The sequence below is a fragment of the Equus caballus genome, chromosome 10 (genome assembly GCF_041296265.1).
Source record: "Equus caballus isolate H_3958 breed thoroughbred chromosome 10, TB-T2T, whole genome shotgun sequence".
Taxonomy (NCBI): domain Eukaryota; kingdom Metazoa; phylum Chordata; class Mammalia; order Perissodactyla; family Equidae; genus Equus; species Equus caballus.
In genome coordinates this window covers 81,422,531-81,450,342 of record NC_091693.1, presented here as the reverse complement: position 1 = coordinate 81,450,342, position 27,812 = coordinate 81,422,531, and the positions used below count along the sequence as shown (strand labels likewise).

Genomic DNA, 27,812 nt, shown 5'->3' with positions numbered 1-27,812 from the left:
ATTTGCAAAGTAAAGGGGATAAGGAACACAACAAAAATGTTGCCATTGTTTTCAAAGGGAAGTGTTAAGTACTGTTTAGTAAATTGAATTATAGACTTAGCCAGATTTTTTGAACATTGTTTTTAATGATAACATATCCACCTATAAAAATCTATGGAGATTTCAGATCAGATTATGAATGGGTAGTAGTTTATGACTAAAGCGTATATACTTAGTTGCAATGACGTTTTTACTTTTCTCTTTTGCAGATTAATGACGAGAGAGAGTGAGATCAGATTTGTCCACAAGGAGATGGGTATAGTGCCAAGTTGGGGTGGTGCTGCCCGGCTGGTCAACATAATTGGCAACAGAGAAGCTCTCAAAGTGTTAACTGGGGCCCTCAAACTGGATTCAAAAAAAGCTTTAGACATAGGAATGGTCGAAGAGGTCTTGCAGTCTTCAGATGAAACTGAATCTCTAGAAGAGGCACAAGAGTGGCTAAAGCAGTTTATCAAAGGGCCACCGGAAGTAATTAGAGCTTTGAAAAGATCTGTTTCTTCAGGCAAAGAGCTTTGTTTAGAAGAGGCATTACAGAACGAAAGAGATCTTTTAGGAACACTTTGGGGTGGACCTGCAAATTTAGAGGCTATTGCTAGGAGAGCAAAATTTAATAAATAGTTTTTTAAAATATGATGTACTACAACTAAAACTCCAATGATTAATGTGTATAAAAATCAAATGACATTAAATATGAATGTCAGAATTACTTTGAAGGCTACCACTGGTATTTGGGTTTGTTTTTAATAATTTTTTGAGTACCCAATCTCGCTGGCCTAGTTGTCAGTATATTTGGTTATTTACCAAGTAATCTGGAACATTTGGCTATACAAAACTTTTGGCTTAAAAATTGTTATCAATTCTCAAATTCCCATAATAGTTCTTAGCCTATAACTGAAGATCACTTTTCAAAAGGAAAAACTTGTACATAAAACCTATTCCTGGGGTTATTTTTCATGAAGTCTTTGTTCTGTCTTACCTGGGAACAACTTATAAAAATAACTGAATGAACCTTGCAGCTGAAGAACAACAGTGGAGAGGGATCGGGGACAAGACTATAAGGAAAGATACGATCAATCATTTTTTTCTGCTCTATGCAGCTGGAATAAAGAAATCACAGGGAATGGCCCTTCTTTTAAATAAAGATGCTTCCCACCTCACCCACCTACAAATCTGGAGCCTTATTTATTTGATCTTTTTAATAAATAGTTTTCTTCTATTTTAGATTATCTATTGAACAGTGATAGCCCCCACATGGAAAGTTTATTGATGGTACAAAATTGCACATTCATTTGTATGTCCTGGAATTTCTAAACAAGTAGTAAGTAGTACTGTTTATGTAGTAATAAAATTTAACTCCACATCAAAACTGCCTAAGACTTCAAAGGGACTCAGGAAGCATCCTGTAACATATATTTGCATTTTACATCAGATTTCTATTTTTTTCTCAAAAGTAACTAGCCTTTCTTCTTTTGATAACTGGCATCTTTTAAAAGTAAATTTAATAAAAATGTATAACTCAAACTTTTATGATCATCTCAGTAATAGACTTTAAAAAACATATGTCAAAGAATGAAGTCCCAATTCTAACCTATCACAACAAGAGGTAAAAGATAGTTTTAAAGTAGTGAGTTTTTATTTGCTATTGTAACATTCAATTCACATTTGAAAATCACATTAAAAATAATTTGCATATGCTTCATCAATATGATCTTACTGTTCTGAGTTAGGAAAATAGAGACAAACTCCCATTACTCTTTTTCAGAACCAAATTCCAGATTACCAAATTAACCCAACACTTTCTACCGTGCCCTAGATTCTACAACATTTTGTGTAAAGTGAATTTGTGTCTACTAATGCTGTTTATAAATAAGTCTAGCATTTAATTCAGATTAGTGTTAGATCACTAATGAAGACCGGCAAGGAAAATCTAAAACATATGTGGTCTCTACTATCAGTTATTTAAGCAATTTAAGTCTCACAGGCTCTAGGTTTACTGCCATACATGTTTATTCCATGCATATTGCCTGTAGATTAGATTGTGTTTAAATATCCTCTGTAAAGAAATCAAACATTTCTGAGCAGGTGACTCTTTAAGCTGAATATCATTAATTCAAAACACCACCTTTTTAGTGACCTTTGGCCACCAATGTCAAAATGTTTCCATCCCCTTTCCAGACTCAAACAAGAGACAAATTATTTTTGATAAACTCTAGTATTTATTAAATTATAAATTCTGTAATCAAAGAACAATGCAAATCAAGAGAACCTCAAACTACGAGGACTAGACAGCAAAGCCCATGGGGTGCCATGAGTGAGCTACAGATGGGATTCCGAATCCTAAGGTATCAGCTGGTGTCTTTACATGTCCAGCTCAGTGACTACTGTTAAATAGTTGTTAGTCATCTATTCTCACATTAATTAAGCTTCCTGTTCATACTGATACCAGACATCTCATAGGTGCCAAATTTTAGTAATGGTTTTATGTCAATCCATGCAGAAAAAAAAAGACAAAATGCAAGAGTCAGATGGGACTGTCAATGCACAGATAATACACAGACGCTGGCCAAAAGAACTGAAGAAATTTTTTTAAAAACTATAAAATAAACAGGCCTCAAGAAAACTGGGTTATTACTAAAGAGCTCTCAACTATTAACACCCCAGTTCCTTACATTAAATAAATTTCTCAACAGAGACATGTTAGACGTTTTAATTACAGGCCTATCCTTCCCATACCCCTTCCCACCCCAACTCCCGAAATGCACTACTAGGGATGAGTGTGTAAGGTTACGTGGGCAAAAATTTACAGATAACCTTGAGCATGGAGCTGAAGACTTAATTTATTTAAACTTCAGTTACTGTGCACTGTCCATCAGGCCTTCTAGATCTGACACTCACTGTTCCACCCCCTGCTACTGATCGATCAGTTCCTGATCGATCTGATACTGTCTGGTTTGCATTAGGAACCAAAAGTCTCTGTTGGGTCAAGGAGTGTTGTGCAACAAGTGCAGATACATCCTCACTATCACTACTGGCGTCTGATTCGGTTTCTTCAATGGAGATGTCTGCTGCTGGTACCCTGCCTGAAGATGGTGATTCATGATCTTCTTCTCCTTCCCCCCTATGACTCCTTTCAGCTATGCTGTCTCCACTGAGTTGTAAATGAGCAAAAGAGTCTTCCAGAGAAGTGTTTGCATCAGGGGATGGTGTTGCAGGGCTTGTTAACTGACCATCTACTGACGTCAGGGGCCTTACAGAAGACACTAGGGGCTGAACAGAAGCTCCGCTCTGTGCTGATACACTGTCCGCTCCATCAGCAGAGCTCTCTCTCGCGAGGTTTACGGTATTAGCATCACAGTCCAGCCTAAGTCCGGCTACTCCCTTCTTTGGTATGTCTATTATATCTCGTTTAATCTTCCTGCGACGTCCATGTTCATTTCTCCTGTATTGAACCATATTTTCAAGATCAGCAACATACAGAAACCCGGCAATTAACATTTCAGTACTCTTTTTACCTTTGGAAAAAGCATCTTCCAGCTCTCTACTAGTGCGCTCATCATACTGCCACCATCCATTTCTTCCTTCATAATACCATGCATATTCACCATTTCCTCTACTTGCTGCCTTGAGTTCTTCTGGTGACAATAAGGTTGGCTTGTCAAGGAAATCCTCGGGAATTTCTTGTCGGCAGAGGGCACATCGTTTTCCAAGCCATGACGCTCCCTTTACACACAGATAGCAGAAAACATGCTTACAAGGCAGGCTGACTGGGTGAACACATGTTTGCAGACAAATGGCACATTCAGGGACAGTCAGAGAAGGCGCAGTATTGGAACAGGACTCATTCGCTTTCCTGTTCGTAGGAAGCATGTTTATTGAGTGATCAATTTCACCACAGCCAGCCATCCTATGAAAGTGAGAAAAAATACGTATAATATGAAAATCGTGTTTTAACTCTTCCAATATCTTAATTCAACAATTCAGAAAACACTTACGAAGTACCTTTTATATGCATTATATGCAAGCCACATACTAGACAATGGTGATACAAAGATGAAAGTAGAGGAAAAAAACTCTTAACTTGTGTACAAAAATCTTTTTGATTTGTATGCCTTTAACTTTTACTTGTCAGGGGCAATGAGGCATACAATTGTTAGACAAAAAAAAAAAAATCCAATCACAGATTTTAAATAAATATACCATTTCTACTCAGTCACAGAACTCTTAAGATAGAATTAGGGGCCAACCCCATGGCCGAGCAGTTAAGTTCATGTGCTCCACTTCGGTGGCCCGGGATTCTGCCAGTTCGGATCCTGGGCACGGATATGGCACCACTCATTAGGCTACGCTGAGGCGGTGTCCCACATAGCACAACCAGAGGCACTCACAACTAGAATATTCAACTGTATACTGGGGGCGCTTTGGGGAGAAGAAGAAAAAAAGATTGGCAACAGATGTTAGCTCAAGTGCCAATCTTTGAAAAAAAAAAAAAACTAAATGCAAAGATTTAAAAAGGCACAATCCATTCTAGACTGATTTCACAGTCTGGAAAGTAGTTAGAAAAACAGAAAATGGCTAAAAGTAACTGAAATTACAATTACAGAAAGTGACAATTTTGTAGGCTTTTAGGATATTACTAGGATATTACTAAGTGGCAATTTTGCAAATATTGCCATATATTAATATACTTTTAGTACTTGACAAGTAGACCATATGAAATTAAGACCAAAGCTGAAATCTAAGAAGTTCCCTTTCCCTTCTGTATATCTAAAAACACTGGTTAGACCAGTCATTTCATTCCCCTCCATGAAGATCTCTCTTCTAATGGCCTTTGTTGTTGCCTTTTCCTAAACTATATGCTCTTCTTGCTGTACTCTTTCAAGATCATCTCATCTATACTCATGGCTTCAACTGTTACCTATATACAAATGACTCACAGATTGCTATCATCATTTCAGGTCTCTTCTTGGATGTCTTAAAGGCACAAGAACTAAACTCATGATCTGTTTCCTCCTTATTTATTCCCTAAAAGCCCCTCTGGTGACACCACTATCCATCTGCTTATCCAAGCCAAAAAGCCACCATTGAAACTGCCCTTCTCCTACCCCTCCCCATCCAAAACATCAGGTCTTATCAACTGTCTCCTAAATATCTCCTGAATCTATCTACTATCCATCTCTCTCTTTCCCTAGCCACCAAGTAAACACTGCTTATTAAATTATTGTATACGCTTTTTAATTGGTCCAGCCTTACCCCTTCCTTAAAAATGTTGACTTTTGGATAAAGACCAGGATATGTACACCCTGCGTGATCGGGCCCCCCCTCCTATGCCAGCCTGGCCTCATCTCATATCAAACCTCCCTTTGATCAGGCTTCCAGCCATACTAGCTATTCTCTCCAAACCTAGGTTTTCTTTCTATGGAAGATTTCCTTACTTCCTGCCTCCCACCACCCACCATGGGCAAACTACTACCCATGTTATACCCCTCTTGAAAAAGCCTCCATGACTAGGCCAAATCATCCTAGTTTTTTAACTTCTTGCTACTATGCACTTGTCATTCCTAGCAGTTATGAGAATTGCGATGTTGTACTTATTTGTGTGATTACTTTGTTATTGTCAGTCTTCCCTTAAAGCAAGTGGGCTTTAAAGGGGCAGGGGACAGATCACTTCTGGCTCATCTCTGTATTCCCATGTGGGATCTGGCAGATAGAGAACATTCAATATTTGCTAAGAAAATGAATATAAATTTTCAAAGAATAATATGAATATGTGATACTATAAAATAGATTTCTAGGTTTTATTTTATTTTAAATAACAGCAAGTTAAGCCACTGGACTGATAAATATTTTTTTAAAGCATTTACTTGAGCATACCTTGGGAATGTACAAAAATTGTCAGTGCATTTAAAGATCAGCCCTGAAGAAGCAAACTGAAGACTACATAATGAATAGCTGCAGCTGGCTAAGGGCCAAAGGATACTTTGGCTTAAGGCAGCTGTTATACAGTGACACCAGTGCTGGGCTAAATTAAACCCTTTGTCTAAATTTCCTTACCTGCAAATCAGAGTTTATAAAACTTATGTGAAAAGAGTCAAAAATACACTTTGTAATCACCAAAGCTCCACACCCGTTACAATCATGCAAGACCAAGGGGAAAAATGACATGAATATCCAAGTTGCCCTGAAGAGGAAGGAGAGAGAGAGAAAAAAGTCTGTCAAGTTGGAATTTATGGGGCTTAAATGCTGGCATAAAATTTGGAACTTCTGCCTTATTGATTCAGATCAACATTTATTAAACAACTACTACGGTCCATATACAATGCTGAGTACTGATAGATTTAAAGATGAGTAAGACACACACCTTCTCTGTTAAGTAAGGAAACATACATGCAAGCAAGCAGATAATCACATGATGGCCTGATTCCTACAGTAATCAAAATATGTTAGGAATACTTATTAAAAGTAATACTGATGGGGGAGAGATAGGATGGACACAGGTTATAAAGCTTGAGGTACAGAGGAGGCTGGGGAGTGCAGGAGACTCAAGACACTGAGTTAAATCAGCAATGGAACAGCAGGAGATAAAGCTGTAATGGGAATCAGAAGCTAGACCATGAAGGCCTTACTGCGCTCTGCTAAAGAAACATCTGATTTGATTTTATCCCATAATAATAGGAAACCACAGATATTTTAAAAGGGGAAAAACTGATGGAGTAGACCAGTGATAAGTAAAAAGATTGAGAAATGGAGGTGAAGATCTCAGAGATTATAAACCATTAACTAACTGCTACTTTAAGTGAGTGACAAGTACCAGTTGATTCACCATTTGAAACATGAAACATTTATAATTTAATTCTAATGAGGATCTTTGCTTTTTTCCAAGATCAAGCACTCAAAAATGGCTCCAGTGGTTACGGAAAGGGTAGTGAGTAAAAATGTTTACACTTATCAAAACTTGAATAATATTAGGATTCATCACAGCACATTCGATCAGACAACAATCCATTCTCTTACTGCTTTTTCTGTGTCCTAGGTTCCTCAATAAGCAAGGTTCAAAATGATACTAAGTGTTTTGAAAAAGCTGCACTCATCTAGAAAAAGCAGCAACACACAGTCTCACTGGAAAACTGATCACTATGAAATGCTTACTTTCCAAACTCTTTTTTTCAACCTTTAATTACATAGCCAATCAATTCCTTAACCAGAAACTCTAGGTTACAGAAACTAGTAAAGTACAACTTTTTCCTAACCTATGTCAACCAAATATGACCTCTTAATATGTGTTAGGCACTACAGGAGCTTCAAAATATTTTGAGATAAACCCTTGCTTTCAAAGACTTTGGAACTAAACATCTAAGTTACAAGTGAAACCACATACTTCTCAACTGTCCGTTAGTGTCCCCCACCTATTTCCCCTAAAAAGAACTGGCTGTGCACAGCACTTTTTTTTTTTTTTTTTTGAAGATTAGCCCTGAGCTAACATCTATGCCCCCGTCTTCCTCTACTTTTTATGTGGGACACCTGCCACAGCGTGGCTTGATAAGTGGTGGGTAGGTCCATACCCAGGATCTGAAATGGCGAACCCCAGGCTGCCAAAGTAGAGCACATGAACTTAACCACTATGCCACTGGGCCAACCCCTGTGCACCAACACATTTTGTTAGACTCTCAAAAACTCCTATGTATTTCTTAAATACAGTCTTAGTATTTCCTCAAAGGGCAAGAGACAAAGTACCACCTATTTCCTTTGTCATTTGGCAAAAAATTCAGAATACTTTTGTCTGCCCCAGGTAATCTTACACTGTGGTAACAGCCCATGTATATTACTTTCAATTCTGCCAAATACTATAAGCAGCGCCCAATGTACTTTTAATTGGTTAGAAAAAAAAATCACAACACTCACACCATGCTTCTGGGACTTCAGTTTTCTCATCAGTAAAATGAGAATAACTCATGTTTTGACTCAAAATTCTTGTAAAGTGACAATAAATTAGGTGAAACCATAAAACTGTGTTTTTGAAAGCCTCTTCTACAATATCTAATACATGCTCACCACAAAGTATATAATAAATATTTGCTAACTGAATTTAGCTTCTCATTCTCACTTTTCTGTTTATTGGCAAAAGCTACATACAGGTCAATCTCAGGGAAAGAGTAACTGTGAAAATAATTATAATTTTAAGGGATTGCCTACCTAGTTTTAATTCATCAGGTCCTATTGCTACATGTAAATCTCTGGATAACTTTAAACATCCTGGCAACAAAAACAACTAAAATTAGCGGTAGAAGGGGAAACAATATATTCTTTCAATTTAGGACAAAGAAATTAGTTGTCAATGAAATTCTGAAAAATCTTTTTCTAAATTTCCCTATTTATTTAAAGCCCCCAAAAAGAAAAAGAAACTAACAAAGGCATCCAACCACAAGTAGTAATTTAAATGAGTAAGAAAGATGTTTGATTCCATTCATAAGACAAAATGGAGAAATAAGCTACTTCTCATCACTACTTTGGAAAAACAGCAGCAAGATCTTATACATAAACAAGTCCACATCCTAAACGATCTAGGTACTTTCTGGGCAAAGGACAGGACAATAAAGTTAAAAAGAATTTTTTTTAAGAAGATTAGCCCTGAGCTAAAATTTGTGTTAGCTACGCCGTTGGGCCACCCTCTAAAATTTTTTTAACAAAGAAAAATAAAGCCTTGTAAAATGTAAACAAAATATCCAATATGTAACTTGGATGAATGCCATACATTTAAAAAAATACATAATTTCAAAACCTGATGTATTTAAGTAAAACTTACCCAAAAAAGTCTATTTTCCATCAGATGCAAGTTAGCTTATCTGCAAAAAATAAAGTTTTCAATCTAAAAACAGTACTCTCTACCCTGTTGAATATGATCAATATTTTACATGACTCTTACTCTTACCTGCATGAATAAACCTAAACATGTAATTTCAAAACTAGAAACAGCACCACCCCAGGGGAAGGCACAAACTGTAAAAGCCACACATTGAAAAGGCAAAACAGTCCTGTTTGGGCAGGTATTTCAGTTTCCTCAATAGAATGAAGTCAGAGTGGATAAACTTCATCAGGAAACAGACACCAGACCCTAAAGCTTCATTATTTCATCTGAAGTACTTTCAACTGTGAATTTACAACTTTTAAATTCTGATTCTCTTTAGCCCACCAAGTATACTGTTAATCTGTCACCAACTAAGAAATGGGGAGAAAAATGTAGTAGATACTGCTTACATAATTCTGGCTGAGGCACAAACAGTGGACAAGATACAACTAAGCTATATAACAAGAGAAAGACAAAGAGACCCAAACCTCTAGCTGGCCTGTAAAACATACACTTCAAGATTATTTTTATCATTTTAATCTACCCTACAAAGTCTCTATTTTGCATAGTTTCATGATCTTCAAATAGGCTGGAGGCTAAATGTGTGCAAAAGATCATACCAATACGTAAATAAGAAATGCTTATTTTTTCTTTTTTGTAGAGCAAGGATTTTAGAGAGTTAATGCTAATCAAAGAGAGGTATTCCCTAACTAATATCTTAGGAAACTCCAGAGGTCATTTTGAAAAAGGGAGTTTATTTCCTGGTTACTAAACTAAGAGAAATTTAATACATAGAAATTTGGAGTGAAGTTAATGCAACTCCGCTGAAGAACATAATAAACATAGCACTCATTTTCAAAGATTTTTTTACTAACTGAATTCTTAACAAGATATTAGAACTTTTAAACATAAATCCCATTCTTCTTCTTCCCATAGACAAATTATATAAAATATTTCTGGAAGACAAATAAGTGTCTACTAATACTTGTAAGCCTTCTGTTCAAGAAGACAAAATACAGAGAGATATGGAAAGAGTTAGTGGAAATCTCCAAGCACTCAGATTTTGTTTAATCTTCTTGAAGACACCTAGTCAAAGAAAGGTAAAATTACTATAAGTGAAAAAGGTCTTCAGCTTACATAGTGTTGAAGAACTTTTTAGCCAGCAATAAAAATTCCAAATATTAAAAATCAGGGGCCAGCACCATGGCCGAGTGGTTAAGTTCACATGCTCACTTCAGTGGCCCAGGGTTTGCTGGTTCAGATCCTGGGTGTGGACCTAGCACCACACATTTTGTCATGCTGAGGTGGCATCCCATCTGGAAAACTAGGACCTACAACTAGGATATACAACTATGTACTGGGGGACTTTGGGGAGGGGAAAAAAAAGGGGAAGATTGGCAACAGATGTTAGCTCAGGGCCAATCTTCCAAAACAAAAAACCATTAAAAAAAAAATCAGATTTTTAAAAGTCTGGGCTCCAAATGTAATTACAAACACAAAAAAGGGAACAAAGAATAAGTTAACACACCACCTTTTGAGCCGTGCAGACCTATCAAAAAAGAATGTCAACTTCCTTCCCAAAACTTTGACTATTTTCTAAAAGAAAAAATTCCTCAAATCTTTAGCTCTGCTAGAATAAAAGGAGTTTGAAGTTTAATACAAGTTAAAAATACACCTTAAAAATTTCAATTTTAACAATGACCATTCCTAAGACCTTGAGACAAAATTCTTAACTTTTCAAATTATTCAGTGTCTTGTAAATGGTGAGTATTTAATCTCTGTTGGGTGTTTGTTGATGCATATTTCTATTACATTAAAATATAACAACTAACATTTACTGATTGTGTAATATGTGCCAAGCACTGTTTGAAGCACTTTACATCTAATCCTCGCATTACCCTATAAAGTGGGTCCATTGTTTTCCTTATTTTACAGATGAGGAAACTGAGGTACAGAAAGCTCAGCCCAAAGCCACAGTACTTAGTTCATAAGCGACTGAGGCAACTTCAAATCTCAGTTTCAAATCCAGGTCTTAACTGCTACAGATTGCCTCCAAAATAATTATGGCTATCTAAATGTAAGAACTATGTCAATAATTTCAGGAAAGATAAAGTTTCAACCAGTTACTAAGAAATTTCACAGACTGATAAAGGAACGAAATTTATATCACCTGCCTCAAGAGCTCTCTGTCGCTTTCAGAATTTCCCTTTATTCCCTTTCAATTCTGAACAAAGTACTTGAGTATCCACCACACCCATGGCACTAGGAAGGAGATGCATACTAATACTTGCCATCGAAGTGTAGGAGCAGGTAAATTAACGAACACATGCATTACTTATTGGTTTTATGATAGACGTAAGATACCAGAGAGCACAAAGGAAGAAATGGTAACTAGCAGGAAGGGGAAAGAGACGTTTTGAATGGATGAAATGTACCATGCAAGACTAAGTGCTGTACATTGTGCTATCTTAATGAGTTTAAACATTTATTCTAAATGTCAATGGTTTTAACATTTTTAGGTCACAGGCTTATTAAGAGTTTGATGAAATCTTAAATATAATTTGAAGGGGTTCAAAGATCTCTATGAACCCCTAAGGAGGCAAAAGGAATTCACCGAAAGCTTTCATGTTAGGAAGTGACAGTCCAGTAATTTATCAAGATCATTTGGACAGCAGTTTGGAGAAAGACTTGATGGCATGGGGTAAAAAGGAAACTAGGATTTATGGTAATCTAGGTATAAGATAATGGGAGGGAGGATGCAAATGTAAGATTCCAAGAATAGAATACAGGAAATACTAAGGAAACAGAAATGCACCATCCATTAAGACTCAGCATTTGAGGAGAGTTTCATCTCAGACATAATGGCTCTGAGATATTTATAAGGTCCCCAGATAAAGATAGGCAGATGATAGTTGAGTTTACTGGATTGGTACTCTGAAGAAATCTAAGCTGAAAGAAATCTGATGAGTCACCAATACATACACGGTTCTTGGAGACATGAAAATGGATGAATGCCCAAATTAAACCCATAGAAAGAGCAGACAAAAAAGGGCCAACCACAGAACCGTGGACTACTCCAACATTTATAAGTGAGGCAAAACAGTCTGCAAAAGATGTAAGGAATGGTCAGAGACGGATGGGGAATAGAGAGAGATCACCACCACAAAAGCCATGAAGGGAGACAGTTGCAAAAAAGAAGGGTCAAGAAAGGAGAGAACTTTTACTCTCCAACTCATGAAAATTTCCACTTTTGTAGTGAAATGTATGGTGCAAAACTTGCGAGCACCATATACTGACTAGCTATTTTGATTTCCCTGTTCTCCCCAAAAACTATTACAAAACTTCCAACCTTATAGTTAAAAGATATCCTGGACTCCTTTATCATTAAGAAATTAGATAAGAATGGATCCTCAGAATTTATCTTTATCTTCATGCTACTTTATCATCATTCCTCTTGGCTCGGGATGGGGTACTGCTAGTTGTTTTTACAGCTAACCCCTCAATTTCTGGTGTTAGTGCATCCCAATTCCTCCAAGATCTTAATCAATATTCTCTACTGGTAAATTTCAAAATCAACTAACAGGCTAAATCTAATGGTCTCTTTTGGTCTTAAGCTATTTGATCTCATTGCACTGAATTATCATTCAGTTAACCACCAACTTTTTTCCTAAAACTTTACACTCTTCACTTCCAAGATGCTACTCTCTCTCTCAATTCTCCTTTCTATTTCATTTTTTTCTATCTTCTCTAGCTACCCTTAATCACCAGTATTCCTCACAAGGGCTCTGCGGATGGCCCTATTTTCACACTATATGCTATGCCTAGACAATCTACTGATTATTTCAAACTAATATCCACCTACATGACTCCCAAAATCCAATATCCAGAACCATTCCACCTAAGACCTATAATTCCAATTCCGTTTTCAAAACATCTGCCTCAACATTCTCCAGGCACCTGAAATCAAACATGACTAAAAATAAAATTCTCTGTTCCTCTGAACCTGCATCCTCTTCCTTTGTTCTCCATCTTGGATAAAACTTGAAGCCATTCTCAGTGCTCCCCTACTGCTTGGCCACTTCTCTTTTCTATGACAGAAACTTCTTGACAATGTGTCCTGTTCATTCCCAAAGTCTGTAACCCTAATTCTGGCCTCCTGGACACACTCTTGTACAAAATATCGACCTTGCAAGTAGCCTCCCTGACTTCCGTCCTTTCTCCCTCTCATCTATCCTCAGTTCAATCATGTCTAATTAGTCTTCTCTCTGCTCAATCTTCAATAGTTTCCTACTGCCTACATAATCTAATCCAAATTCCTAAGCATTAGCTTTCAAGTACACTGACACAACCTTTAGAGTAAAACAGACTTAGCTAAAATCCTGGCTCCATCATTTATTCTCACCGTGTTGACCTAGAACAGAATTTCCCAAACTTCTCTAAAGGTAAGAATTAGCTGGTGTGCTCTTCCCTGGAAATGTGGACATATCTGGGTTAGAGTCTAAAAATCTGTGTTTTTAACAAGTGCCCCAGGGAATTATTCTTAAAGAAATTTGGTAACACTGACCTAGGGCAAATGACTTCATCTCTCTGTTTCTTCATCAGTAAATGACGTTACTACTATCTTTCAGTGATTAAATTCAATGATCCAAGTAAAATACCCAGTAAGCACCTGGCAATGCAGTAGGTACTAATTACACACTCATTCCCTATACTAACTTTGAAGTCTCTTTCTCCTACCACATGAGATTGCTCCTCGACTCCCCGAAGATGCCTTGATGTTTAGGCAGCTGTGCCCTTCTCATTCCCTTGGCTTGAAAAATATTTCCTAATTTTCTCAGACTGTTAAAATTCTATTCATTCTTTAAGACCAAGCCAAAAGTTCTTCTGTTCACTCTGAACCCTTCAGATGGAAGAAGTCCTCTCAGTTCCAAAAGCATTTCATTGTTACCTCAATATGGCATTTCTTCCACTGCTTATTAATTATATACATGTCTCACTTACTACACCATAGTCTAGTTTCTTTATGGCCAGCACCTAGACTATCTGACCTACAAAATAAAAATATATACAGTTATGAACCGCATAACAACGTTTCAGTCAATGACAGATCACACATACGCTGCTCGTCCCCTTAAGATTAGTACCATATAGCCTAGGTTTGTAGTAGGCTATACCATCTAGGTTTGTGTAGGTACACTCAATGATGTTCATGCAACTGACAAAATCACCTAACGACACATTTCTCAGAATGTACACCCATCATTAAGTGACACATGACTGTATATGTACAGACATAACTTGAAGATACTGCAGGGTCAGATCCAGACCACCATGATAAAGTGAATATCTCAATAAAGTGAGTCACACCAATGTTTTGGTTTCCCGGTACATATAAAATATACGTTTATACTATACTGTAGTATATTAAGTGTGCAATAGCATTACGTCCAAAAACACAATTTACATATCTTAATTAAAAAATACATTATTGCTAAAGAATGCTAACTATTATCTGAGCCCTCAACAAGTCATAATCTTTTTGCTGGTGGAGGGTCTTGTGAAAAACGCAGTATCAGTGAAGCACAATAAAGCAAAGCACAGTAAAACACAGTATGTCTATATACAGACAGACAGGTAACATATGAACAGGATTAAATAAAAGATATATTAGCCCCAACTTAAAGAAAAATGCTTACTGGTTTCATTTTTCTTTTATCAAATTCTCAACACTAAGAATGATATGGTCATACTTTTAAAGGGAATATATAATCAAAGCATCATATTGAAAAAGTACATAGCAATAGTTATATGTCAAACTGGGAGAACATGTGAAATAATATCTACAAGGGTCACTCTTTGGCCCACTATTTTGAACACTGTGATTACTAAGTCTGTGAAAGTCAGTAAAATGTTCACTGCATTTTTCCTGAGTAACATCAAACTGGACAGTGTTCATATTAACTTGGAAAATAGAACTATGATGTTCATCATGTAAAAATGTTCCACCAAGAATAGAATAAAGTTCAATATGGGCAAGATCAAGATAGTGTAACATTTTAAAGCATATTTCACAAAGACTAGATGATAGCAAAACACAACTAGTAAAACTGGGGACTCAAGTGAATTCAATATGAATTAAAATGTAATAATGTACTAAATTTTTAAAAAGTCAATTTTTAAAAAATCAATTTAATTTAGTGAAACAAGCTTTTAATAACTAGTATTTTATAACTCCTAAGTCTTTCTTATTTATAAAAGCTAGCACTGTCTGTCTAGTTTGGTTAAGTAAATTACTGTGTAAAGAGAAAGCAGAACCTAGAAGACCTGGAGATCTTTCCAGTTTTTTAGCCTCCTATGAGCAAATTCCTCTGTCTTCAGTTTTACTTTACAGAGATTTTTCCCTATGAGGAGATTTTTGGATATCTACATTAACAATAATCTAATGTGAATAAAACTGCTAACTCAATAAAATATCTGTAAGTCAATACAAAATGCTCATTTTGTATAATTAGAAGTAAATATGACAGATACTTGATTTTTTGCATTTTATAGGAATTCACTTAATTTACTGCAGCTTTGGAAAAACCATGATGACGCCATACTTACATTCCTATTACAGATCCCACAGATGCCTGTCACAAAACTAAAACAGCATCTTCACTCAGCCAGTTGGCAGGATTTTCTCTTCCACTGCTGGTTCATCCTGTGCTGCAAAAGAAAAAAATCTCAACATTAACTTTTCCACATACTAATTAAGATCAACAAAATCAGTCGATTATGTATGATCCTTTCATTTAACAAAACTGAGTGGCAAATTTTATCTTAAAAGTGAAAAAATTTCAATAGAAGCATGCCTTCTCTCAACACTGCTACTGAACACTATACTGGAAGTTCTAGACAGAGCAAATATATTAGACAAAGACAGGAAAGGCATACAAATTGGTAAGGAAGAAGTAAAATTATCTCTATTCTCTATACAGAAAATCCCAAAGAATCTCCAAGAAAGCTACTAGAGCTAATAAAAAAATTCAGCAAAATTGCAGGTTACAAGTTCAATGCACAAAAAAGTCAACTGCATTTCCATATCTAGCAGTCAACAATCCAAAAAGGAAATCAAAAACGCAATTCCATTTATAATAGCATCTAAAAGAAGAAATAACTAGGAATCACCTTAACTGAAGAGGTAAAAGACTTGTACACTGAAAACCAAGAAACACTGCTGAAAGAAATTAAAGAGCTAAATAAATGGAAAGACAGCTAGTGTTCATGGATTGAAGACTATCAAGATCACAATACTACCCAAAGTGATCCACAGATTCAACATAATTCTTATCAAAATGCTAACAGCCTTTTTTTGCAGAAATGGAAGAAAAGTCAATCATCAAGTTCACATGTAAATGTAAGGGACCCGAAATGACGAAAGCAACCTTGGAAAAAAAGAACAAAGTTGGAGAACTCACACTTTCCAATTTCAAAGCTTCAGTAATCAAGACAATGTAGTAGTGGCATAAGGAAAGACAAATACACCAATAGAAGAGAAGAGTCCAGAAATAACCCATATATCTATGGCCATTTGATTTTCAAAAAAGGCGCCAACTCCATTCAATGGAGGAAAGAATAGTCTCTTCAATAAATGCTGGGACAATTGAATTTCCAAATGAAAAAGAATGAAGTCAGACCCCCTACTTCACACCATACATAAAAATTAACTCAAAATGGACCAACAACCTAAATATAAGAGGTAAAACCATACAACTCTTAGAAGAAAAAATAGAGATAAATCTCCATGACCCTGGATTTGGCAATGGATTCCTAGATATGACACCAAAAGCACGAACAAAAGAAAAAATAGATAAATTGGACTTGATCAAAATTAAAAACTTTTGTATATCAAAGGACATTGTCAGGCAAGTAAAAAGACAACCTACAGAATGAGAATCTTTACAAATCATTTATCTGATGAGGGTTTAATATCCAGAATATATAAAGAACTACAACTTAACAAGAAAAAGACCAATTAGGTGGCTGGCCCAGTGGCACAGCAGTTAAGTGCACATGTTCTGCTTCAGCAGCCCAGGGTTCACCGGTTCAGATCCCGGGTGCAGACATGGCACCATTTGGCAAGCCATGCTGTGGTAGGCATCCCACATATAAAGTAGAGGAAGATGGGCACAGATGTTACCTCAGAGCCAGTCTTCCTCAGCAAAAAGAGGAGGATTGGCAGCAGATGTTAGCTCAGGGCTAATCTTCCTCAAAAAAACAAGAAAGAAAGAAAGAAAAAAACCAATTAAAAAATTGGCAAGAGGCCAGCCCCATGGCCAAGTGGTTAAGTTCACGTGTTCCCCTCAGTAGCTCAGGGTTCACAGGTTCAGATCCTGGGCATGGACCTACACACCGCTCATCAAGCCATGCTCTGGCAGCATCCCACATAGAAGAATTAGAATGACCTACAACTAAGATATATAACTATGTTCTGGGCTTTTGGGGAGGAAAAAAAGAGGAAGATTGGCAACAGATGTTAGGTCAGGGCCAATCTTTCTCACTAAAAAGCATACCTTTAAAAAAAAAAAGGGGGCAAAAGACTTGAGTAGATAGTTCTTCAAAGAAGATATAGAAATAGCCAAGAAGTACGTGAAAGATGCTCCACATTATGAGTTGTTAGGCAAATGTAAACCAAAACCACCATTATATGCCACTTCACATCTATTAGGATGGCTATAATGAAAAACAAACAAATATAAACATTGGTGAGAATGTGGAGAAATTGGAACCTTCACACACTGTTAGTAAGAATGTAAAATAGTGCAGCCACTGTGGAAAACAGTTTGGAGGTTTCTCAAAAAAGTTAAACATACAATTACCACATAATGCAGCGATTCCACTCCCAGGTATATACCCAAAAGAACTGCAAACAGGGACTCAAACTGATACTTGCACACCAATCTTCACTATAGAATTACTTACAAAAGTCAAAAAGTAGATACAACCCAAGTACCTATCAACAGAAGAATGAATAAACAAAATGTGGTATATAAATACAATGGAATATTATTCAGCCATAAAAAGAAATGAAGTTCTCACACATGCTGCAACACAGATGAGCCCTGAAAACACTGTGCTAAGTGAAATACACCAGACACGAAAGGACAAATGTTCTATGATTCCACTTATACAAAATATGGAAAGTAGGCAAATTCACAGACAGAAAGTAGATTAGAGGTTACCAGGGGCTAGGGAGAGGGACAAAGAGAGAGTTACTGCTTAATGGGTACAGAGTTTCTGTTTGAGGTGATGAAAAAGTTGTGGAAATACACCGTGGTGGTCATTGCATAACACTGTAAATGTAATTAACGCCATTTATTTGTACATTTAAAAATGGCTAAAATGGTAAATTTCATGTTATTTTATATTTTACCACAATAAAAATTTTCTTTAAGTGAAACAAATTCTCTATGGACAAAGTAGCCTACACAGAAGGTATCCATAGCCATCGCCTTCCTACAAGGAGGAAGTGTGTGAGAAGGTTAGGTGGTCACATTAACTAGGACCTCTGCTATTTATATGTATGTCCAAGTTTATAGCCATTAAGCCAACCTTCTCTCAATATGCCTCTTGTCCAGGGAATCCAGAGGCACCAACCAAATCATCTCAGCCACTAATCCTCTTCTTCTTGTTTAGTATTTCCTCCTTCCACTTCACCACACCCACTGGAGGAGGCACATATTACATGGAACTTAGAATCAACAATACACAATGACTAAAGAGAAAATAGGCCTCACAGTCATGACAACATAGGAGAGATCTCAATCTTCTTTCAGTTCCATGTGCCTCTCATAGCGTGGGAATCCATCTCCCTAAAAAAATCTAGATTTTCATGTTTAAAGATAAATATTTTTAATATGATACACGGTCTTTAAACACAAGGCAGCTTATCCCATCAAATGTTTAACAGAACAAAAAGTGTTTCAAAACTGGAGAATTTTTAACTGATTAAAAAGGGTTTCTAAACAACCTATCTGTTTTACTCTGAGTTTAGAACTCAGTCTTTACCAGATATGGGCTGCGTTGTTCTGACTCCCCCAACTCTTTCACTTTACCCTCTAGGTGCCTAGTTCAATAGCACCACCGAAGACTCCATTCACTTCCCTTCTGCAGCCTACTCAAAACAGAAACTGCCCATTTTCAGACACCAGACAGGAGGAAACACTCCACTATTCTAACATTGTTACTCTTAACAAAAACAGTTATTCTTTGAAGTCTCTACCATTGGCTATAATCCCCTATAACTGTCCTTTCTTAATCTTTAAGGTGTTGACTTAATCTTCTCACTATTGGCCCTCCTCTTCATCCTAACTCCTGACACACGGCTATGAACCTATTTAAAATATCCATGAAGGGGGCCGCCCCGTGGTCGAGTGGTTAAGTTCTAGTGGTCCGCTTTGGCAGCCCAGGGTTTTGCTGGTTCGGATCCTGGGCGGGGACATGGCACCGCTCATCAAGCCAGGTTGAGAAGGCATCCCACATGCCACAACTAGAAGGACCCACAACTAAAAATATCCAACTATGTACCGGGTGGCTTTGGGGAGAAAAAGGAAAAATAAAATCTTTAAAATATCCATGAGAATGAACCATCCAACAGCTAACTCAGAGATTCTTAAATTTGCCCCACTGAGGTTGCCTGTTAGAAATGTGCATTCTCAGGCCCTTACTAGAGATTCTAAGCCAGTATACAGGGGTGTAAACCCAGGAATCTCACCCCAAATGATATCAATGCAGGTAATGCATCGATACAATTTGAGAAACACTGTCCTCCGTTTTCAATTCCTCAAATCCTGAATTCAATGAACTTCACCCCACCAGCAGCAACAAAATATCATGGCCACATTTGGAACTAAATGCCACCTCAAACTGCTGCCTCTCTAAAATCTTGATCTCACTCTCAAATTGCAAGCTCTGGTCCTTGCTGGTCACTTACTCACTCATTCCCAAAACTGCTCTTTAATTTCACGGAGACTGGCTCCAGTCTCTGGACCACCTCCTTTCCTTTATTCAGCTCTGATCTCATTTGCTTTCCTACCCAATCTGGAGCCCAGCCATTGTAACTTCTTTCTTAACAGAATCCTTGACTCCCTCTTATCACTGTTTCTCATCTACACGTACTCCACAAACCCCCATCTCTGCATGAATCTTACAATGTGACATCTCAGCTTCCATGCCTTCACCAATAAGTGCTGATAAAGAAAAACAGAAAATTCTTCTTCTCACCCCTCTCTCCAACCAACCACATCAAATTCTGTCAACTTTTCCCCTTAACACCTTTGGAATCTATCCTCTACTGTCTTGCCATTGCTAGTGCCCTAGATTACACCTCTATCATCTCTTACCTGGACTACTATTCAGTCTGATTATCTTGTTTCAGCATCACCCCTCAAATTTATTCACCAAGTCTCTGAGTGATACACTCAAAAGGCAAAATAGACCTCCCATATGTGAAGCCCTAAACTGGCTCTCCAGCATATACAATGAAAAGGCAAAGCTCCTAAGGACAACATTCAAAGGCCTCAATGACCTGAAACCTAAAGAACTCTCTAGTCTTATTTATCTCTCACAGATCAACTCTAGTTATACCAAATTACTAATAGTTCTCCAAACTTCCCTTTGTAGTTCTGTATTTCCTCCTGCCTGATACACTCTATCTCTTTTACAGCTTATGAATGCTAATAGCACTTCCTCTACCTCCAAAAAACTTGTTCCCTCCCCTATATTTTATACATTCTTCTATTACTGAACTTACCATATGGACTGAAATTATTTGTTTGTTTCCAACTCTTCTATTAAACTACAAGCCACAAGAAGATAGGGACTGTTTGTATACTTCTAGGTGGCTAGTAAACTGCCAATCAGTTTTTGTTGACTTAAACTGATATTTGTTAGATGAATGAAAAAGCTCCTAAAATAACTGTTAAGAGAAATAAAATATCAAAAACCTAAATTTATTTACTCACATAACACAACATTTAAGTTCTAATTGTGAACAAGGCATCCAGCCACAAAAGATAAAAGATATCTAAGTTCTAATCCTTTCTTTAAAGAACTTAAAATCCAACAGAGGGAGTTACTACATTTACAAACATAAAATTCAAGCTATCTTTATATCTTTTGACAAGCTCATCATTTACCCAACTATTGTTCACTTGCAATGAATTCTCCAGAACGCAGATAAAAATATCCAAGAATAAAACCAATTATACTAAATCTTACAAGCTACAATGACTTTTCCAATTCCTATATCCCATGGATAATTTTCAAAGTAGACTCTACATAGATAATAATGGTTGGGGGAAGGAAAATGAACTAAAACCTATGTAGTAATCTAGATCCCAGCTACGCAAACTGTGGTCCCCAACCAGGAATATCAGCATTACCTGGGAGTTCCTTACAAACGAAAAATCTGGAGTGCCGCATCTCACCTACAGAATCATCTCCAGGTGACTCATATGCATATTAAAGTTCAGGAAGCACTAGCAGACCCTTATACCACTGAATCCTCAAAACAACCTTTTGAGATATGATTATGCCCATTTTACAAATGAGGAAACCCAAGCCCACAAGGATTTAATCCAAATCACAATGCTATCAATATTGGGAGATGGGATTCAAACTCAAGTATCTCTTTCAAAAAAATATTTTCTTCAATACACTGTATCTCAGAGAAAAGGTCTAAAATAGCATTATCTAATAGAAATACCATGTAAGCCACATACATCATTTCAAATTTCCTATTAGCCACATTAAAAACAATAAAAATAAACAGGTAAAATTAATTTAAATAATTTATTTTATTTAACCCAATATATTCAAAACATTACTGTTTCCACATGTATTCAATATAAATAAATGGTTATTGTGATATTTTACATTCATGTGCATGGGTGTGTGTGTACACAGTGAAATCACACAACTCAATTCAGACCAGACACATATCAGGTGCTCAATTTCTCCATGTTGCTAGTGGCTACCTTAGTGGGCAACGCAGGTTTAGAATGTTTTGCATATTGACAATTTTTTTTAAACACAAAACTGGCAATTTGCTACAAGAATCAGTGAATAAAGAAAACGAACTCCATGTTACTTTACCCACACCTTTGCTGGCACAGATAAAGAAAATCGCATATTCTGTCGTGATCAAAATTGACTGTTTTAGGTGGTCCCAATTCTGCCAAATTGACTCATCAACTATAGCCTCTGAGAATTATAATGCCAACTGCGCACAACATACAGCATGGCATGTCACACCCAGAAGTAGCCCTCAGAGAACTTCTACATTTGAAACTAAAGATTTTTTTAAATGGAGGAAGGGAGAGGCTTTTACTTTCAAGAAAGACATAACAGAGAACAGTGTAATTCTAACCACAGGCCAGAATTAATTTGGCAAACATAAATAATTCAAACATATATAAATCCTGCTGCAATGAAGATTTGTAAATTATACACCAAACTCCATACAATTTATGAATACTACAGTAAAACATACCAAATATTTTGACATGCAAATATCAATTAGTTAATGAGTTAAGGTTCCTTCTTTAGGTGCAAATTTATACAGAAATGAACTAGGAAGGCAACATAAAAAGAAAAAAATTTGAAACTAAATATTTCTTAACAACTGTGGAGGAAAAAAGTGACAGACTAAATTTAAAAATATATAAAAGAGTTTAGAGATCATTAGTGGATTTAAATCATTTACCCACTCAACCAACTACATAAGTATGACCGAAAAGGAAGTAATATTGCACTAGTTATAATTTGTGACCACTCAACAAATTCACACTATTATTTGTATATACTATTATTTTCTCTGAAAATATCTAGGATTAATTACAATTCTACTTTCAAGTCAGTCACAAGGTCGACAAAAATCAAGTTTTTTTTTCAGATAACCAATTCAAATTAATGATTATCTTTTTTAAAGAACGAATCAAGAAAAGATGCATATAACAAAACCAAATCATAAAGATTTGAAGACTTCCTGTATTCTTCCAATCACTAACAGCTAATGTTTAATAAAATAGTTTTTACTCTTTATTTATTCAAAATACACAAAACAGGAAACATTCTATATAAAAGCTATCAGTGACAGAAAAGAAAAGCACTGGAAACCTTCCACCTTTTGGTATACAAACTCAAAAAAAAAAAGCAAGGGCCAGCAAAAAAAAAAAAAAAGGAATAGAGAAATTGGGTGTAATTTAACAGATACAACTTAAAATTTCTTCAGAAAGAGTCACAAATCAAGAGATGTAACCAAACGCCCTAATGTTTCCATTTTTAGCTTTCCCTCTCATCCCTTGTTAAAACTCAGCTTACAGGTCACATTGAGAAACAAGTCTTCAGTCAAAACTCATTTCAACTAAATGGGGCCCAATACTTTACACTATTCTATTTTAAAGAATTATTTCCCTTACTGTATAGCACTTCCCTTTGCAAACATTACTGTATGGCAATCTAAGGCCTTCACAATCTTCATACTCAAGCATTAAACCTTTACACTCCCCCCCAAAAAATACAGCCTTTATATTTTATTTTAGCAAAACACGAAATGTGAATGTGAAAAATATTGTCTTTTAATCACATCAAACAGCAGTTTCATAGCTTGCAACCATTTTGTAAATAAGAAAGGCTCTGCTACTAATTATCTGTGTGACCTTGGTCAAGTCATAACTCCCAGGTCTCTGTCATTTTACCCTAGTCTATGCTTCTGTAATTCTAAATTCTAAACTTTAATTAACAGGCATTTAGCAACAGGTTTTGTTTTAATTAACCCCAAAAGTAGTAAGCCATGAACACTAAATAGTCCATAAATAAGTACAGGTGGTTGTAGCAGAATGTTAATAAGATGGTTTCCATACCCACAAAGATTGTTCCTAATCCAGCCTGTGGACTCAGGTTCCTTAGGCACAACCAGAAATGAGGCAAGAGAATGAAAATGGCTCAGCACCTTCTATTACTAACACTGGGGGAAAAAAGCATTCAATACCCAACTGACAGTGTGTCAGGAGTTTCACGCTAGTAAATGGCTAATACACAAAATAATATTCTTTGAACAGACCAATAGTGTGAAAAGAAAAGATTTAATACTATCTTTTTCTTCTATTAAATCAAGAAATCATTTTCGGATCCTTTCAAAAACATTCTACCCCATTCTTCCGACAATCCAAGTTGGTGGAAACTGAAATAAAATACTTTACCAGTTGACATATGTCCCCTAAAAGAAAAAACGCCATTTCTCTTTTTCTTCCTCTTGTCTAATGACCAGCTAGTTGGAAAAACATTTTTCCTGATGATTACAATTCTACCAAATTTTAACCACCAGTAAATAACAAAAACCTTCAAATGTTGACCATTATTTTCATTTTTCCCACAACTTACATTGGCCCATTTGAAACATAAATTCTAAATCAAAGATCAGGCTTAACGAAATGCTCCAATTTAAGACATACGAGGCTAAAACAAACACATCCAAAATCTATTTCTAGAGTGGCTCTCACTCTTCCGGTTTTCCGTTTACAATGAGATTTACTTGACCTATTTTCTGTGTTTTTAGAGCACCCAGACACTCAACAAAAACAGTATTTGCTGGTCATAGAAACAGCAAAGCCAACATCATAAACCCTGTTACTTGTGCGAGTCATTTTCTACACGCGTCCTATATGCCACGTCTTTTAAAAGTCTAAATATAGATCCATCTATTAAAGAGACAAAAAACAGTCTTAAGCTTTCCAATTTCTGTAACTATATACTGCTTTCAATGCCAACGTTATTCTTCCACATCCTATTTTAAAAAGTACACACATTGCAAAGGAGGGGTGCGCCCCAGCACCTGAAATGTCAACCATACAAAGACAAAGCGTTTTCAATTATTTCTTGGCTTTCTCCTCCCTCAACTTCACACTGTTTAATATTACAAAAATATTACTGGAACAAAACGTAGGCACTTTCGAAACTTGAACAATAAGTGCTCACTAAAACAGCACTTAGGGAAAAGAAACAAACACATATAAGAAAATGGATTACAAGGAAAAAAGATCTAGTTGCCAGCATGTGTGTGTAAACTCAAAACAATTTTGCAGCCTTTCTCTAGACGCCCAGGGACAGCGGAACGGCGACAACAAGGAAGACCCGTACTCTCTCAGCCGGGATGCGGGTAGGGAGAGAACTCCGCACCCAGCAGCCACGAGAACAAAGCAACAGCCTCCGCTTGAAGACGCATTGAGGTTTTGGAGGCTCAACGGGTATCGAGAGATCTCTTAATGATTCCGATGCTTTAATAACCATCAAAACAACGAAGACTGTGCAGCGCTGGGTTTAAACCAGGACTCGGTGGAGGGGCTACTCTTCGGATGAGGCAAGACCCAGACCCTGAGCAGGAGGAGGTGGGAGAGAGGAAGAGAAAGAAACGGCTAGAGACACTCTGGGAGAAGACAAAACGCAGGGCCGGTGCGCCCCGGCTGCTATCTGACCCAAGGCCGGGCAGAGGCCTCCACACGGGAAGCAGGGAGCAGGATACCCTCAAACCATCGCCGCCCCTAAATCCTGGGGCCAGACGGTTCCCGGTAGAGGCCTGACACCACGGGAGAGGGGAGGGACCAGGCCGCCACCAAAGGCAGCGACGAGGACACCGGCGGAAGAGGCTGCGCAGTAATGGCCGCTGCTCCGCCTCTCGCACCCCGACCGTGACCAGCTCCGGGCCGTCGCCCAGGGCAGGGGCTGCGGTGGCTCGGACAGAGCCGAGCCCGTCACAGTCTCCTCGCCTGCGACAGCAGCCCCGGTGGGGGCGGCGGGAAGGGCTGCGCTGTCCCTGTCGCTTGGGGCGGACAGCCGCGGCCGCGCCGGCCCAAGGGCGTCCACCACCGTCCCGGCCCCTGACCCCGCCGCCGCCCCTCAGGCCCGGCGCTGAGGGCCCACCAGGAGCGGGTCGCCACTGGAGGTGACACCGCGGGCCGTCACTCCTCTCCCCATGTCAGGATCCCGGAGTGGCAGAGCTGCCCCTGCCCCCGCGAGGGCTTCGCCCCGACTCCCACCTCTCGGGCCCCGGCCGCGGCCGCCTCGCAGTCTTTTCTCCTCGGCCTCGGAGCCCGCAGCGGCCGGGAACGCGCGCGGCCGTCACGTGACCGCCCGACGCGGCGCGGGGGCGGGGCCGCGCGGGGCGGAAGCAGCGCCGTGCACCAGGGAGCTCTCGCCAGCCCCGCCCCTCGCAGTTCCCCACGCCCCGCCCCGGAGCGCGCCGCGCGGCCCCTGCCTGCTCCTGCCTTTGAGGATCTACTTTTTGGCTGCGTGGGTCCCTGTCGTTGCTTTATGTTTTGCTTTGTAATTTTTGTAATTTGTGATTAGGTGCAGAAGACTCTGAAAGAACGCCGGTCCCCCAGAGATTCGGGGCTGAGGAAGTAAGACGCATGTAGGACCAGCAGGTGGTGCTGCTCATAAACCCAGCCTGGAGACCCAGAAGAAGCCCTTGGGCGCGCCTAGCTGCATTTTGGGGTGAAGAGCCCTTGGGAAAGTACTGGTTATTCTCTTTCACAACAAAAAAACCTACCTCTAGGACGTTCCAGTTTATCATCCCTCTCTCCTACACAACCCATGAACAGACAATAGGAAAAATTTGGTATATACTTGAAGATAGATACTAATATTAACTAACAATGTGCAAGGCGTTGTTCGAAGTGCTTACACGTTTTAGCTCACAATAAACTATGTGGTGGGTACACTTGTTAGTCCCAGTTTACAGAAACAGGCATAGCTGGGATTTGAATGCAGTCAGGGGCTGTAAGAGTTCATCTAGTCCACTTCTTCATTTTATCAGTTAAGAAAGAGATATAACAAGGTTAAAGGACTTGCTCAAAGACTTTCCTGCTCGAGATACAGCCGGGATCACAATACAGGTATGTTTCCTGGTCCATAAATACTTGTAATTTAGGAAAAGTTATTCACTGGTCTTCACTTGTTCTAGGCACATGTTTAGAACGGGTTCTCTAAATGACTATTATATTCTGTTAATTATGAGTTAATTGTAATTTATATTCTATCTGGAATTAATTAATGGAATTAATCAATAAGAATCCCACTAAAATGCCCTTCCAGGCTTTAAAATCTCTCTTAGCCACACCCATAATCTTAGTCATTTCAGTGAATAGCTCCATCTTTCCTTGTCCAAACTCGTCTTTAATTCCTCTCTTTCTCTTATGTTCCATGTCCATTTTGCAAACAATCTGTTGGCTTTTCCTTCAAAACACGTCCCGAATCCAACTACTTACCGTCTCTGCTATAACCTACAACATCTGTTGTTTGGATTATTGCAGTAGCCCAGGGACTGGTTGTCTTGCTTCTGTCCTTGCTTTCCTTTAAGTTTATTCTCAACACAGAAGCCGAAGCAAACTTATGAAGAAGAAAGTCAGATCATACCATTCCTCTCTTCAAAGTCTTCCATGGCTTCCCCAAACAGAGTAAAAACCGTTGCCTGTCTGACCTCACAAAGTGCTCACTCAGCCTTGTGTTCCAAGACAACTCTACACAAGCTCTCAACCTCAGTCTTTGCGGTTGCTGTTCCCTCTGCTTAGAACGCTCTTCCCCTTAATAGCTTCCTCCCTCTGTTTGTGCTCAAATGCGATCTTGTCAGTTAGTCCTCTACTTGCCACCCTATTTTAAATCATGACATCACCCCCTCCCAGTATTTCTTATCCTCTCCCTTTATTTTTTCTCTCTAAGACTTTTCACAATGTAAGGGATGATTTAGTTTGCTTATTCATCTTTATTGTGTGTCTCTCCACACTAGAACATATATCTCTTGAGGGCAGGAATTTGTGTTCTGTTTTGTATCGCAACTGCCAAGAATAGTGCCTGACACTATTAGAGTGGCTCTCTGTAAATATATGTTGAA

The 27,812-nt window shown here is 38.0% G+C and overlaps 2 protein-coding genes across 28 annotated transcripts in view; one reads left to right on the top strand and one right to left on the bottom strand.

The window, feature by feature from the left end:
• The window catches only part of ECHDC1 (ethylmalonyl-CoA decarboxylase 1), a 78,389-nt gene extending 76,992 nt beyond the window's left edge, over positions 1 to 1,397 (top strand). For 7 of the 8 annotated variants that reach the window (XM_070222774.1, XM_070222773.1, XM_023649406.2 and 4 more), the window contains one exon: positions 249 to 1,208. In XM_070222774.1, coding sequence (XP_070078875.1) covers positions 249 to 657 — 409 coding nt within the window. In that variant the 3' untranslated portion in view covers positions 658 to 1,208. 8 annotated transcript variants of the gene reach the window in all.
• Positions 1,398 to 2,235: 838 nt separating this feature from the next.
• On the bottom strand, positions 2,236 to 26,144 carry RNF146 (ring finger protein 146). 20 transcript variants are annotated; one of them, XM_023651041.2, is made up of 5 exons: positions 25,960 to 26,085; positions 15,488 to 15,589; positions 8,840 to 8,879; positions 8,230 to 8,289; positions 2,236 to 3,943 (listed from the first exon to the last, which is right to left on the bottom strand). In XM_023651041.2, exon 5 carries the CDS (start codon positions 3,940 to 3,942, stop codon positions 2,881 to 2,883), a length of 1,062 nt encoding a protein of 353 aa, XP_023506809.1. In that variant the 5' UTR covers position 3,943; positions 8,230 to 8,289; positions 8,840 to 8,879; positions 15,488 to 15,589; positions 25,960 to 26,085; the 3' UTR covers positions 2,236 to 2,880. The 20 variants fall into 20 exon arrangements, with proteins under 20 accessions (XP_023506809.1, XP_023506806.1, XP_070081590.1 ...); XM_023651038.2 differs by lacking the exon at positions 8,230 to 8,289 and adding an exon at positions 6,091 to 6,217; XM_070225489.1 differs by having other exon boundaries at positions 15,488 to 15,584; positions 25,960 to 26,081.
• Positions 26,145 to 27,812: the final 1,668 nt, after the last annotated feature.